Genomic DNA, 14,333 nt, shown 5'->3' with positions numbered 1-14,333 from the left:
GGAGGACACCCAAGTTGCGCGCCCTCTCTGAGGGGGCCAAAGTTTCGCCCCCTATAGACAGCGATGGAATCAGCTGACTATGCCGGGGCGCCGGCAACCACAGCCACTCGGTCTTGGAAGGGTTGAGTCTGAGTCTGTTCCTCCCCATCCAGACCCGTACGGCCTCCAGGCAGCGGGTCATCACGTCAAGGGCATCGTTAAATAAATATTATATTCTACAGAAATATATTAAATAAATATTATATTCTACTAGGTACTATAACTGAGAAAAAGAATTATCTAAATTTATTTTATAAAATTAACAGATCAGATATACTTACAAATACTAACCTAGTTGATGTATTACATTAAGGTATCATTTACTGAATAAGCCACAAGTAGCTGAGTTTATACAACATGCTAAGCCATAAAATATTTGTTTTTTAAAATCATTTTTAAGCTATACAAAATGTGTTTTATAAAATACGGCTTAAAATGCAGTACTGAAGCTAATTTCAGTAGTATTAAGCCATAATATGTAAATTGTAGCTTATTGTACTGTTTCAATCCAGTCTCCGTGTATGTCACATTGGAGATGATTTAGTAAAATTCCAGAGTTTTCCTGAAACAATTTTCTTCTCATCCAATTTTGTTTCTATCAGTACATAAGTTATTGTTACTGGAAGACGGTGACTGCATTGATATTTATATGACTGAAATGGTGAGAAGTAGTCATAAAACACATGAAGAATGAAGAATCTTTTATTATAATTTTATTTATTTACTAGCTGTACCCGGCCACGCGTTGCTGTGGCTCTCGTTCACTCAGCCAACAGATGGCACTGTTTTTCAAAAAAAGCATGTTTTTACCTGTCACAGGTGTGACATCTATATAATAGTAGGTATATAAAAACACGCGCATATTCGAATGCAACGTTGTGTCAAAATTTCAAAGCAATCGGTGAAGAACTTTCGGAGATTTAAGATTTTGAACAAATGAACATTTACATTTTTATTTATATAGATTATTAGAGTATAAAATACAAATGAAAATGAGAATAGTGGAAAAAAGGGAAAGAGAAGTGTAGAATGAAGGGGGAAATAGAAAAAAACCATTAATTTCATACTCTTTTCAGCGCAGTAGAATGAACATAATAACGTTACAGCCTCAGTTTTTTACTTTACATACTCAGTATACAGTAGCCATTTCTATAACAAAAAACCTCGAACACAAAATCTCAATAAAGGAGAATATTTTTTGCTCAAGATTGAAATAAGGGCTCCTTGGTCCTCTCTGAAGAAAACAACCAAGTTCAGAGAGCACTAAGGACCAAGACTTGTGGACTTGCAGACATTTCATCAGCCAAACTAGGTTTGGATAATGAAAAACATCTGCAAGAAAACAACCAAGCTCAGAGAGCACCAAGGACCTCTCACAAAATCCTGAAGCACTTTCCAGATAGATACAAAATTAGATGTATTCTTGATTTAAGCAGTTAATTTTCCCATCTCCACTAGTTTCATCAGTTTTTCCAACCATTCTTCCATTGTAGGGATTAATATATCTCTCCATTTTCATGCATAAAGCATTCTCGCTGCTGTAAACATGTAGAACAAGGTTCAGATACAGAAGATTCTTCAAATGAATATGCAAATTAAACCAGAGACTTTTCTTCTAGGTTTAATGGACAAAGAACTTGAAAAAAAAAGTGAGGAGTGAAAAATCAATTAATCTAGCTTTAAAATTGTTTAGAGCAAAAGTTTTAAAACTCATTGCAAAATGAAAAATGAAATTTTAACCAGGTATTTTGGTGAAGGAGAAGTAATTTATTGGATGTAAGATGAAAAGCTGTGAAAGTAAACATCAGTCTCATCTTAGACACATGTCACTGATTGATGTTTTCTCTGCACATCTGCCTAGAGGTAAAGTCTTTGAAATAGCATAGTAGGTATTTTGTCTAAGGGAAAGAACACTTTGTTTCATTGTTGCTTTTTTGATACCAGGCTATGTCTTTATTTTCAATCAAAGGAAAAACAATAAATCAGAATAATTGTTTTGCCCTGTGGCATTTCTGTTTGTAAAGGGAAGAAAAATAATGTAGAACCTTCAAATTAACTTTCATTTGAACTAGGTAAAAAGTCTAAAAAATTACTTGCATCCCAATATAGCATTTTATTAATCATGTCACCACCCTATGAAAAGCTGGTCTATTACTTTTATGTGCAGTATATGTTTTCATTTAAAAATATTTTTAATATTAATGAGTAGAAAGTCATCACTATCATAAAAAATCATATACACTATTAAAACAGCAAGTTTTTAAGGAGATGTTATTTTTCTTTAGTTAAAAAGAAACTGACTTAATTATTAGCTATACCAGGCATATCAAACTTGTGATGTCATGTGACGTATCGGAGCTTTTTCGCCATTGCCGGCAATGGGGTGGGCGCGGCTCCGGTATGATGAAACCGGCCTGCGGGCCGGCAGTTTGACACCCCTGAGCTATACAATAAAAGAGAATAGGCAAATCTGAAAATTATGAAACGCCTGCTGTCAAGGGAACGCTGGGAGTTGAAATCCACACATCTTGAAATGACCAAGTTTCAAAACCACTGTCCTTAGCTCTTGTCCTGTTAGAATAATCCTGACTTCTGGGACTAATATGAGTTTGAACCTTTCTGCGGCAATGCTGTTATCTTTGTCCTTGATTGCTCTTTGATACGTGCCTTGTGTTGTTATTTTGTTATGCTGAATCTGTTTTTAATAATACAATAGGTAGATAGATGTATAGACAGGCATATAGCCAGTCATCTTAGAGATGTGACTATGGACAACACACAACAAAATACAGTTAAAAATAAATACATAGGAGCATAAGCCACTCAACATCATATATGTTTTTGAAGCAGTTTGTAGGTTTTAGTAAATAAATTAAACTCTGTGAGAAAGAGAATGTATGTGACAGAAATTATTAAGGCAGTATAAATGCTTCTAGGAACTTGAGTGAAGATTTTGACAATGGTATAACTGGCTTATGCAGACAATGCAGCTGTCTTTCCACAGATGGAAGTCAGCTTTGGGAGACCTCTGAAAGTCCTTGCATTATGCTACAAGAACAAGTATTTTATTATAAACTATATAAAATAATGTTTTTACATAGTTAAAGTTAAATGCAGGGACACTGCGACAGATGTAAGTGCAAGGGCCAGTTACTTTTTCAGTATTATAACTTCAAATGGTTGCTAAAGAGTGCAATCATTGAGTGAAGACAACCTGTATAGCAGACAGCACTGTTGTATGGATCAGAGTTTCTTTGATGATAGTAGAGCTGCTGCTATTATAGACCAATAGTTTTGGCGCAAATATATGTGTTGTTCCTGGAGCAATTCTGACTTAGAATGGAGTCAAGGAGAAAATTCAGTAAGGTTGGAAAAGGAGGACTGCAACAGGAACACAGTCAAAATTCCAGGATGTATCAAAAAACAGTGAAATTCACCAACTTGTCTTAAACTTTGCTGAGTTTTTATCAGAGCTTGTTTTAGTGCTCTCCATTTAACAGTTCTAGAGGAAATATTTACTAATACTGCAACCATGCAGAAGTTAGGTCCTTGTGAATTTGGGGGAAATGGGGCCAATTGAAAAAACGATTTTAACAGGTAAATTAAAGTGATCTCCAGTTGAGACTATTGTAGGCCCTACTAATAAAGATGCCCAGTCACCTTCATGATTTTATATTTATCCCCTTTTGTGGACAAAATCCTGAAGATGAGATACAGAATTATCAGATACTGCTTTCTAGTTTCAGCAGTTTGCCCCCTTATGTTAACTTTGGGAGGTAGGACTAATGCATATGACAATTGTAGCATTCTTATTTGGAATTTATTGGGAGTGTTTTATGTAGGTATACCTAGTCTAAGACAATAATAAGCTTTTCTTCCTTCCTTATTATACTGTATATTAAATCCCTTGATCAAACTGGCATTTTTTGAGGTATCATCTTGTCAGCGTTATCATTTTGGGGGGTCTTGGTTTGCACTTATGTACCGCCACCAAATTTGATTTGTTTTTGTTCTTTTTTTGGTGCAGTGTCTATGATCTTGACAGAAATATGCTACGCAGAAAAGAATGGGAAAGGAGAAATCAGGAGACCCAGCATGAAGATCACATATTTAATGCCAGTTATTCTCTCTTCAGTGAACCATACAAGGTATGCACTGTATACTTTATCTATATCCTTCCCATCTGTTAGATTGACTTGTTTATGAAATAGTGAAATAGATTAGATATAACTTTTATAAGGCAAAGGAGTTTAATATTTGCCCATTTTTGTTCATTGTGCCTTCCAAGTTGCATTGGTTCATCTGCTTCATCAGTTCCAAATGTTATGCAGTTTTCTGTGACCTAAAATCATTTCAACTCCTTTTGCCTAGGTAAAGGTTCCTAAATATTTCTATCAAGATCACCTTCCTTGCCCCCTGCATCAATCCTTGAATGGATTAAGATTGACAGCATCTCACTGATCTCATGGTTAATTTTTTAAAAAATTACTAATTAATTTGTTGCCATCCATCTTACAAAGCCACTTGTGAGAATGACTGCTCTCTTAATTCTTTTGAACAGTGTAATTCAGAATCAAATAATTTGATCCAGTAAAACCAACTGCATTAATTATTTTATGTTCTTACTTTAATTGATCTGTAGAAATATGTTATTGTAGATAAGTTTCTATAGTTTCACATAATGAACTGACTTCATAAAGCATGCATTTATGATGATGATTAGTTAAGTTTAGGTGCATGTTATTTGGAATAGAAGAACATTAGGGCAGCATTATATTTAGCTACAGGTACTCCTCAACTTACAACCATACTTGGGACCAGAATTTAAACAAATTAAATTGTTGATTGTTAAACAAATCCACCTTCACCAGTTGACTTTGCTTGTCAGAAGCTAGCCGCAAATGTCGTGAGTGTAAGACACTGCAACCATTGTAAATGTGAGCCATTTACCAAGAATCCAAATTGTAATCATCTGCTCATGGGGGTGTTGCCACAATTGCAATTTTGAAAACAGATTGTAAATCACTTTTTCTGAGGCCACCATGTCTTCAAACCATTAAATGAGTGGTCATAAATTGAGAACTACCTGTACATTTAAAAAAATAAGCTGTTTTAAAATGAGATTACACTTGTATAGTACCTAGTCAATATCTTTCCTCTCCTTTTAAGGTAAACCTTTCAGATAAGTTGACAAACTATGCAGATTCAATCTGGTCATACAGAGAGCTAAATGTTAACCTGTTTTTCAGGAACCTAACATCATTCTTGTTTTTTGCAGGATTATGTTATCATGCACCGCACATTTTTATTCAGGATAGGTTATTGTTTATTCATGTACTTTTGCATGGAATAATGAAATGTTTTCCTTAACCAAATAAGACAAGCATACCTTGGTCCTTACACTGCTTTGAATCTGTATTTGCCTATGCCTTGATCTCATCCCACAGTGCTAATTAATGCTATGAGCACAACTTCTTGTTTCCTTTTCTCCTATAGCAGGGGTGTCAAACTCGCAACGTCACATGACGTGTCATGACGTATTGCAACTTTTTTGCCATTGCCAGCAATGGGGTGGGTGCGGTTTCACTACGATGCATCTGGCCCGCAGGCTGGCAGTTTGACACCCCTGTCCTATAGTTTCCTATATCACAGCAATAGAAACTGCTTCTTAAGAGGTATTATACAGAGCTAATAGGCGGTTAAAGACACTGAGCTTGTCAGCTGGAAAGCTGACAGCACAGGTTCCAGATCCGAGTGCTATGCAACGAGGTGACCTCCCGTTACTTGCCCCAGCTCCTGCCCATCTAGCAGTTTCCATGCAAATGCGAGTAAATAAAGAAATACCTTTTCGGTGAGAAGGTAACAGCATTCCGTGTGTCTTAGTGTATAGCACATGACCACAGAAGTGTCTTTGGATAATGCTGGCTCCCTCAGTTAAGAAATGGAGTTGAGCACCGCCCCCTAGAGTCAGATATAACTGGACAGGGGAAACCTTTGCCTTTACCCTTAGCTAAAAAAGGCATCTATAAAATAGGCAAGTCAGTAAGGATGCTGTTTCATTACTTATGTAATAAATACTTAACTACTTATATATTTATAGTATATTTCTTTCTTTCTTTCTTGAATAATGAAGAATTACAAAGAAACATATTTACCTGAGCTAGGGTTCCTTTGAACTGGAAAGTTACATTATGTTTTCAGAACATATATAATTAATCTGCATTGTGGGTTGCACAATATCTTGAAACATAAATTAACCAAAATAGCTGAATTTGCAGAACATCTAAAAAGAAAAAGTCACAGATTGTGCAGACATACAGATTGTAGGTATTTAACTAATCTGAATAACTATATAGTGTGATTGCTGTTATATTGTTTTATAGAGTTTGAATTTATTTACAAATACATAAATACTATGAGTTTGTAGGGCAATAGATCTATGTGACTTACTTAACCTTTGCTATATGTTCCCTGTCTAATGCTTACCCACATTCAGAATAAATAGAATTATTAGATAAACAATAACATTTATTTTTTAAATCATCAATCCTACACTACAAAATTACTGCACATTCATGATTTTCAGTGATTTTATTTCTTGACTTTTTATTTATTTTGATTATTTCCTTTACAGACAAATAAGGGGGATGAACTGTCTAGTCGTATCCAGAATACACTGGGTAACTATGATGAAATGAAAGAATTGTTGACCGATCACTCCAATCAAAGCCAGCTTGTTGGTGTTCAAAAGGTCTGTATGTCACAAGGATCTATGAACAAAATGGAGGAGCACTTTGCTGCTGAAACAATGACTCATACTCAGACTTCTATTTGCAGTCCTCAGTCTTTACCAGTGACACTGTCTGGACAGCTAAACAAGAATGCAATGGGTTGGCAGAAACCTGGGCGTTCCTTAGAGAATCAGCAGAGGGGAGGCAAACATAGGCATGGACTGCCAGATTCACAGAGTAATGATTTCAAAATAGCTAACCAAAAGAGCAGCTTGGAAAAGATTACGTATTACGTACACAGTCCTTCACCACCATCTTCATCCGGTACTATTCAAGGTCCTTTATCATCCTTATTTATAGAGAACATTCAAACACAACAGTCAAAGTTGAGCTGTGCCACAGAGACTGGAGTCCAGGTTCAAGAAAGACCAGCTATGCATAGCAATGGACACTGTGTACAAAATTTTCATCTTGCACTTGCTTTAAAACCAAATATAATTCAGCAGAAACCAACAGCTTATGTGAGACCAATGGATGGTCAAGATCAGGCTCCTGATAAATCTCCAAGATTAAAGGTGCCGGATGAAACCAGCATGCTCTGCACCTCATACAGAAAGATGTCTTCTGTTAAAAATGAATCGGCTAGGATCAAGTCAAAAGTAACAAAGTGTGGCATGTCCAAACAAGAAGAGGTAAGTTTAATGATGATGCACCTTTCATAACAAACCAATAAAGAATCACTTTTCAAATATTTAGAGTGATATTCCATGTAATAATAATAATAATAATAATAATAATAATAATAATAATGATGATGATGATGATGATGATGATGATGATGATGATGATGATGATGATGTTGGAAGGGACCTTGGAGGTCATCTAGTCCAACTCCCCTGCTCAGGCAGGAAACCTTATACCATTTCGGACAAATGGCTGTCCAGTCTCTTCTTAAAAACTTCCAGTGTTGGAGCATGTAGCCTTTTACTTTCAGGAAGAATGTTTTGAATTGCATTTCCAGTGTTTTACGACTCAAACTGTAAGTGGCAAACGTACGCTGTAGTCAATATTTTGATATAATAGAACTCAATTTATTGCTTAGTAATGAGATGACTTCATTCAATATGTGCTTTCAACTGTTAATATTGTTCAGCTATTCATATTTCTGTGAAAAGATGTCTCTGATTTGACAACTCCTTTCAAAAGTTTCTGGTAAATGACTTTTAGTGAATTGATTTTTTTTAAAAAATGGAAGTACTGTATATAGAGCTAGCAAGGATTTACATTAGAAATGGGTAATATCTTCCTATTTGAGGACTTCCCTTGGCCTTGGAATAGATTGCTGGGAGTTCACTGCTGAAAGAAGCAATAGGAAAGAGCAAAATATGAAATGAGCTAGGCAGGTCTTTTTTTTTTGTCATAGATCGCCCAGAACAGAGTTCCGGCACCTTTTTTGGATGGAACCTTGTAGGGTAGGCAAGGCGGGTTGTATGACATGTGTGAGTTCCGGCACCTTTTTTTTTTTTTTAACAAAAAAAGCATTGGAGCTAGGTAAAAATTAGGTTAATTTTTAAAAATTCTTTTCTCCAAAGAATACTTCTAAATTGAATGAAATCACACAGCCAAAATGCATCATCAAATGTTATGACACTATTCAAGGATATTCTAGGAAGCACAAAGTCTTACTGGCAAATGCAGATTACTCTGCCAGGCAGCTATGATGAAAATAGCAAGTTAAAAATTATTTGCTGGTCTTTTTCAGAAGCCAGATATCCAGACAGCTTGGTCTGGAGAAATTCTACATAGTAAGGATAGTATTAAGCTATGGTCTTTCTACTCATAGCGTATGTATATCCTTTTAGGTGTTGTACGCAATGTATGCATATACAAGTATTGCAAACAGTATTCTCCAAGCCTATAATCTATTATTTTTTATTTCTATAGTTAAAGTTCTGTTGTTGCCACAATTTAGCATGGCAAACACAACCTGTGATTGCTCAATACCCTTATTTATTCTAAGTACATTTGCTAAGGCATTAGCTGTAGTTTCTAGTTTCCTAGGTTTAAGCATGTTGAGTCATCATAATATTGCTTTAAATATAATCTTAAATAGTAAACTTTTAAAAATATAGTTATTTCTGCACTAAGTTATTTCTTTTATCTCCAGAACCTGATATGTCTTCAGTTCATGAAATTGACTTCAGTACAGTGAATCACAGAAAATACATTTGAATACAAGTCACAGGATATTATTTTTAAATTTGCAGGAAAGGTTGATTTCCTCTACAGATCTATCTTGTATTTAATATTGTTAATCAGTTTTAGAAGGTTCTTGGTAGCGTGACATAAAATTAATCATAACAATTTCCAAAATTTAATGTAATGAAATATATTTATATATTAAATATCGTAAGTATATTTCATTAAATTAATTTTTGAGATGTTCATTCAAGATTTGATTTTTTGAGTCATTTTCATCATATTAATCAGAATGCATACTCAAATATCTTCCACCTTTCAAAAATTATCCTACTTCTCAGTATAAGTTATAGTCTCTCAACTCAAGTGTTACTGTTTCTCATGTAGAATTTTACTATAAGCAGCTTACAAAATATATTATTAGAATGATGTACCAAATAAGGGGGGAAAAGATAATAAAGAAAAACTGCTTTCTAGTATTTTTCTTTAAAATTATTTGCTGTTAGCACATTTGTTCCCATTTATCTCCAACTTCTAATTTATACAGTTATAGATAGAATAACAAGCCAAGAATCAAGGTTTGGAGTAAAAAAAATCAGATTATGACAAGAAATATGCATTGTCACAGGATATGTCAAAAGATCCCTTGGATAATATGAAGGTACTCAGATACCTTGAAAGAGTTGCATCTTTTCCCAGGATTGTGTGAGTGTTCTTTGCAGCTGCAGTGCAGTCCAAGAAAAAAACCCACTTATTGTACCTGTACATGTATCCTTCAGATACAACTCAGAACAGATTTGCCTTCAAATCTGAAGTTAAAATGTGCTTGTTGAAATGGACAGCCATGTAAATTGAAGAAACAAGCAAACCAATATTTAAATCTAAAGCAGTAATTTAAAGCTTAAAAAGCTGAGTAGTATGCAGTTAGAAATTGTAGCATATAAGGACACTTTTTGTGATTTCACCAACTTCCACACCTTAGTTTGGTGTAAACTGTCATTTTTTGAAATGACTAAAAAGTTATACCATGTTTCGTAAGAACATTATATTGTGATTAAGTTAGTTGGTACTTTGGGGGATTCTGAACTATTGTGTCAGGTTAAATTATACTATATTGGGATCAAATGATTGACTATTTAAAGCTGCAGCTTAATTATTCTAGATCAGGGGTGTCAAACTGCCGGCCCATGGGCCGGATGCATCATAGCGAAACCGTGCCCACCCCATTGCCGGTAATGGCAGAAAAGTTGCGATACGTCGCGAGATGTCACGTGACGTTGCGAGTTTGACACCCCTGTTCTAGATTTATATTAGTAGGATCAAGGAGCTTATGAATGAAATGATGGATCCTAGAATTATAAAAAATAAAGGTACTAATAAAGAAGGGGAATGAGAAATTGTACATTATATGAAAAGCTCCGTCAGGTTACTCACTGAAATACATATCCTTTGTGTCAGAGATTTTCTTGTCAGCATGTTATTTTCTGCACTCTCTCTGTGTGTGTTTTCTGACTGCTTTTGGTTGCTTTTTTACTCCACAAAGCCCAGCCTGGTCCAGCAGCTAAGCCTGGTCAGTAGTTGAGTCAAGAAGATAGTGAAGGTCAGTGGCAGCAGGGCAGCAAAGGGCCAAAAGGTCATAGATGGGGCAGAGAGGCATGCGGGGGAAGTTAAAATACCCCGTAAACATAAATGTGGACAGGCTGCTAAGCACCCAAATTTTGATTACGTGACCAAGGGGTCACTGCAAGGGCTGTAACTCTGTGCACAGGTTGTCCATTCAGCACTGTCATGTTTTTGAACTGTTGTTCAATGAATGGTGGTAAGACGAGGACTATCTATACTTATTTCCATTAAGTTCTTTGCAATTATTGGATCAATATATAGTAAAAAAAATTGTTTCTTGATTTATGAGCAGTTAAATATATTTGCCCTACTGGGACTTAGATTAGATTTTGATGCCAATGTAATAAATTCTTTGTGGAATTCTACTTTAAAAATAGGTGATGAGATGTTGGAAAAGTTGGGCAGAGTCTGGAGTAGTTGCTTTAAATCAATTATTTTGTAATAATTATTTTAAGGAATTTCAGTGACTTAAGACTTAATTTTTTAAATCTAATATGCAACAGTGGTGTGACTAACCAACTCAAACACATGTTTATAAGTCAACATGGAACTTGATCAAAAAAAAAGCGTGATATTCTTTCATTTTTGATAATCTATTTTTGAAATAAAATTTAATTTGTATCTGTATCAGAAATTTGAAAACATCTTAAAAATTGAAATTAGTGGCATTTATGGAATAAAGTGTTGGAATAGCCATGAAAGAACATAAATGGATGCAGGTCTTTAAAAATATTGTTTCTTTGGATTTAAGATTGAAATTAATTCACCAAAAGATTTTATTCCAAGTTTATTGAGTGGTTTAGAGAATGCATCAGAAAAGATGGAACAGATATTTTCTTTGTAGGTGATATAAGAAATTCAAGCATACATTACATTAACATTAATTCCTCTGATTTGGTACAGTTTTTTATTGTTTACTTTTTGGAATAAGTAGATTTATGGGTAAATGTTTTCATGGTAGAGATGTGAATTCTATTTTAAATTGTATTTCAAAATCATGGAATTTGACGATTTTTAAGGATTTTTTTGTTACATCAGTCACTACTATAAACTACTATAAACTTCAAGGACTGTTTTAATAAAACATGTAATTTATCATTTTTTAAAAAGGCACTTCACTTCTGCTAATCCAAAAACTATACAAAATGTTTCCCTTTGCTGAAGATTTCATAATATTTTGCAAGAAAAGACAAATCCTTAGGTGTAATTTGGTGTATAATTATTAAATGTATGTAATATAGTCAGGTGATTTATATCAATTAATATATTAATATTCATCTTTGATTTTGTTTTACTTGTCAATATAATTTAACAATTAATTAATTAGATTATCTGTTGAACAGCTGTATATTATCTTTTGGAATCTGTTTTTGTTCATTGTTCTGTACTTTTTTAAAAAATTCAATTAAATATTCTTCATGATAATTGTTGTAAAACTAATGGCAAATATAGAATATAAAAATAGTTGAACCAAGTACAAATATAATCAGTCATTTAGATTGTTATAATTCAATGTGAAAATATATTTTGATAATTAATTTTCTATACAAATTCATTATTTCATTTGATCACCCAGTGAATTAGGGTCTTTTAAGTAACCACATTTAACTAGATATTAAAAATAGTGATAATGGCTTATCATTTTTTAACCTCAGTCATATTTTTCTAGTTAAGGGAGAAATCAGAACACTGGTTAGGTCCAGTTGTTAAGGCACCAGGCTTAGAAAAACTAGGAGAAAGGACTACTAGATATGTTTGCTGCCTTGAATTATTTATATAAATAATAAATGTGGGATAAAAAAAACCTTTTAAAAAATCAGAAGTAGGCATGCTTGATTTGAACCATTACCTTAATTAAAATGTATATTAAACTAAGGATATGTGTGGTTACAGTTTGAAGGAATTTTGGAAGTTTGCTATGGATTCGAAAAGTTGTAATCCCAAGATATCTGGAGGCTGGCCAGTTGGAGGCAGTCAGAATACATGCTTGTTTCAGTTGTGGCTGAAATAATACTTGGTTTTCTACCTTTTATTGTCAGTGATGTATTCATCAGCTTCATTAGCTATATCATCTATTTCAGAAAATTCATTTCATATGTTGCTTTCCTACATACTTGTCAGCAACTCTTTATTAAAGTAGGTAATTACGTTAGCAATATGAAAGAAGCAGATTAAGGCACAGAATATTTATCAAACATTTGCATAACTTTTGCCTTTTGCACATTTGTGCCTGTTTCTGGATTGGGAAGTCTTATTTATAGTCACTCATCCTTTTGTCACGTCTTGACTGGATTACTGTCCATTCTTGCAAAGCATTCTGAAATTACTTGTTCAGAATACACCCATGTAATAGTAGTAATAGTGAGACGGATCTTGGAGTCCTAGTGGACAATCACTTAAATATGATCCAGTAGTGTGCTACAGCTGCCAAAACAGCCAACATAGTGCTAGGCTGCATGAACAGAAGGATAGAATCAAGATCATGTAAAGTGTTAGTACCACTTTATAATGCCTTGGTAAGACCACACTTGGAATACTCCATCCAGTTTTGGTCACCATGACATAAAAAAGATGTTGAGACTCTTTTAGAAAGAGTACAGAGAAGAGCAAAGAAGAGTAAAGATGATGATTAGGGAACTAGAAGATAAAACCGTAAAGAACGGTTCCAGGAATTCTAGTTTAATGAAAAGAAGGAATAGGAGTAACATGATAGCAGTGTTCCAATATTTGAGAGGCTGCCACAAAGAAGAGGGGGTCAACCTATTCTCCAAAGCATCTGAAGGTAGGACAAGAAGCAATGGATGGAAATTAATCAAGGAAAAAAGCAACCTAGAACTAGGGAGAAATTTCCTGACAGTTACAACAATTAATTAGTGGAGTAACTTGCTTCCAGAAGTTGGGTACTCACTGGAGGTTTTTAAGAAAAGATTGGACAACCATTTGTCTGCTGTGGTATGGGGTTTCCTGCCTAAGCAGGGGATTGGACAAGAAGAGCTCCAAGCTCCCTTTCAACTCTGTTATTCTGTTAATACCTCTTGTTTTGCAAGCTTCACTGGCTCCCAATTCAAGATGCTTGTTACCACCTACAAATCCTTACATGGTGGATGTCCAGGTCATTTGCAGGACTGGCTATCTGTTTGTTTCTGCTCATCCCTCCAGAATGGGTGGAGGTGGTATTGTTTGAGTCCCATCTATTAGAAAGGGTCATCTTGTAAGACCTAGGAGTCATGCATTCTCTGTCACTGTATCTGTCCTGTGGAACAAGCAATCCCATAGAGATCCAGATAGCTTTGATCCTGTTAGCCTTTTGCTTGTCATTGAAGACCTGGCTGCTCCCACACTCATGTAAACCAGGACATTAAGACAGGGCTTTTCAACCAGTGGTACGGGTACCACCTGTGGTACATTGGCACCTGGCAGGTGGTACGCGACCATCCTAGAAAAGTGGTAGCGAGGGAGGGGAATGAACTGAACCAGTGGCAGCACCGTGCAAGCCTGAGCGAGAGATGGCTGAAGCTGCAGGGCTATCAGGGCTCAGCGGAAGCACCAGGACCAGCGCTTCTTCGGGGCTATCAGGGCTCAGTGGAAGCGCCAGGATCAGCGCCAGGCTCCAGCTGGAGCTTGGCACTGATCCTCGCACTTCTGCTGAGCCCTGAAGAAGCCCCAATCAGCTGGAAAGCAGCACTGATCCTGGAACTTCTGCTGAGCCCTGAAGAAGCGCCGATCAGCTGAAATGTTGCA

The 14,333-nt window shown here is 35.3% G+C and overlaps 1 protein-coding gene across 1 annotated transcript in view; it reads left to right on the top strand.

The window, feature by feature from the left end:
• The window catches only part of LOC107288161 (AF4/FMR2 family member 3-like), a gene marked incomplete at its 3' end in the record, with an annotated part of 256,331 nt that overhangs the window by 31,174 nt on the left and 210,824 nt on the right, over positions 1 to 14,333 (top strand). The window contains exons 4-6 of the mRNA XM_029284284.1: positions 529 to 565; positions 4,063 to 4,187; positions 6,674 to 7,462. Coding sequence (XP_029140117.1) covers positions 529 to 565; positions 4,063 to 4,187; positions 6,674 to 7,462 — 951 coding nt within the window. The remainder of the gene's footprint in view (positions 1 to 528; positions 566 to 4,062; positions 4,188 to 6,673; positions 7,463 to 14,333) is intronic.

This window comes from Protobothrops mucrosquamatus, unplaced genomic scaffold, assembly GCF_001527695.2.
Source record: "Protobothrops mucrosquamatus isolate PMUCROS unplaced genomic scaffold, P.Mucros_1.0 scaffold490, whole genome shotgun sequence".
Lineage (NCBI taxonomy): Eukaryota > Metazoa > Chordata > Lepidosauria > Squamata > Viperidae > Protobothrops > Protobothrops mucrosquamatus.
Note: the sequence above shows the minus strand (reverse complement) of the source record. Positions and strands in the feature narration are given on the sequence as shown.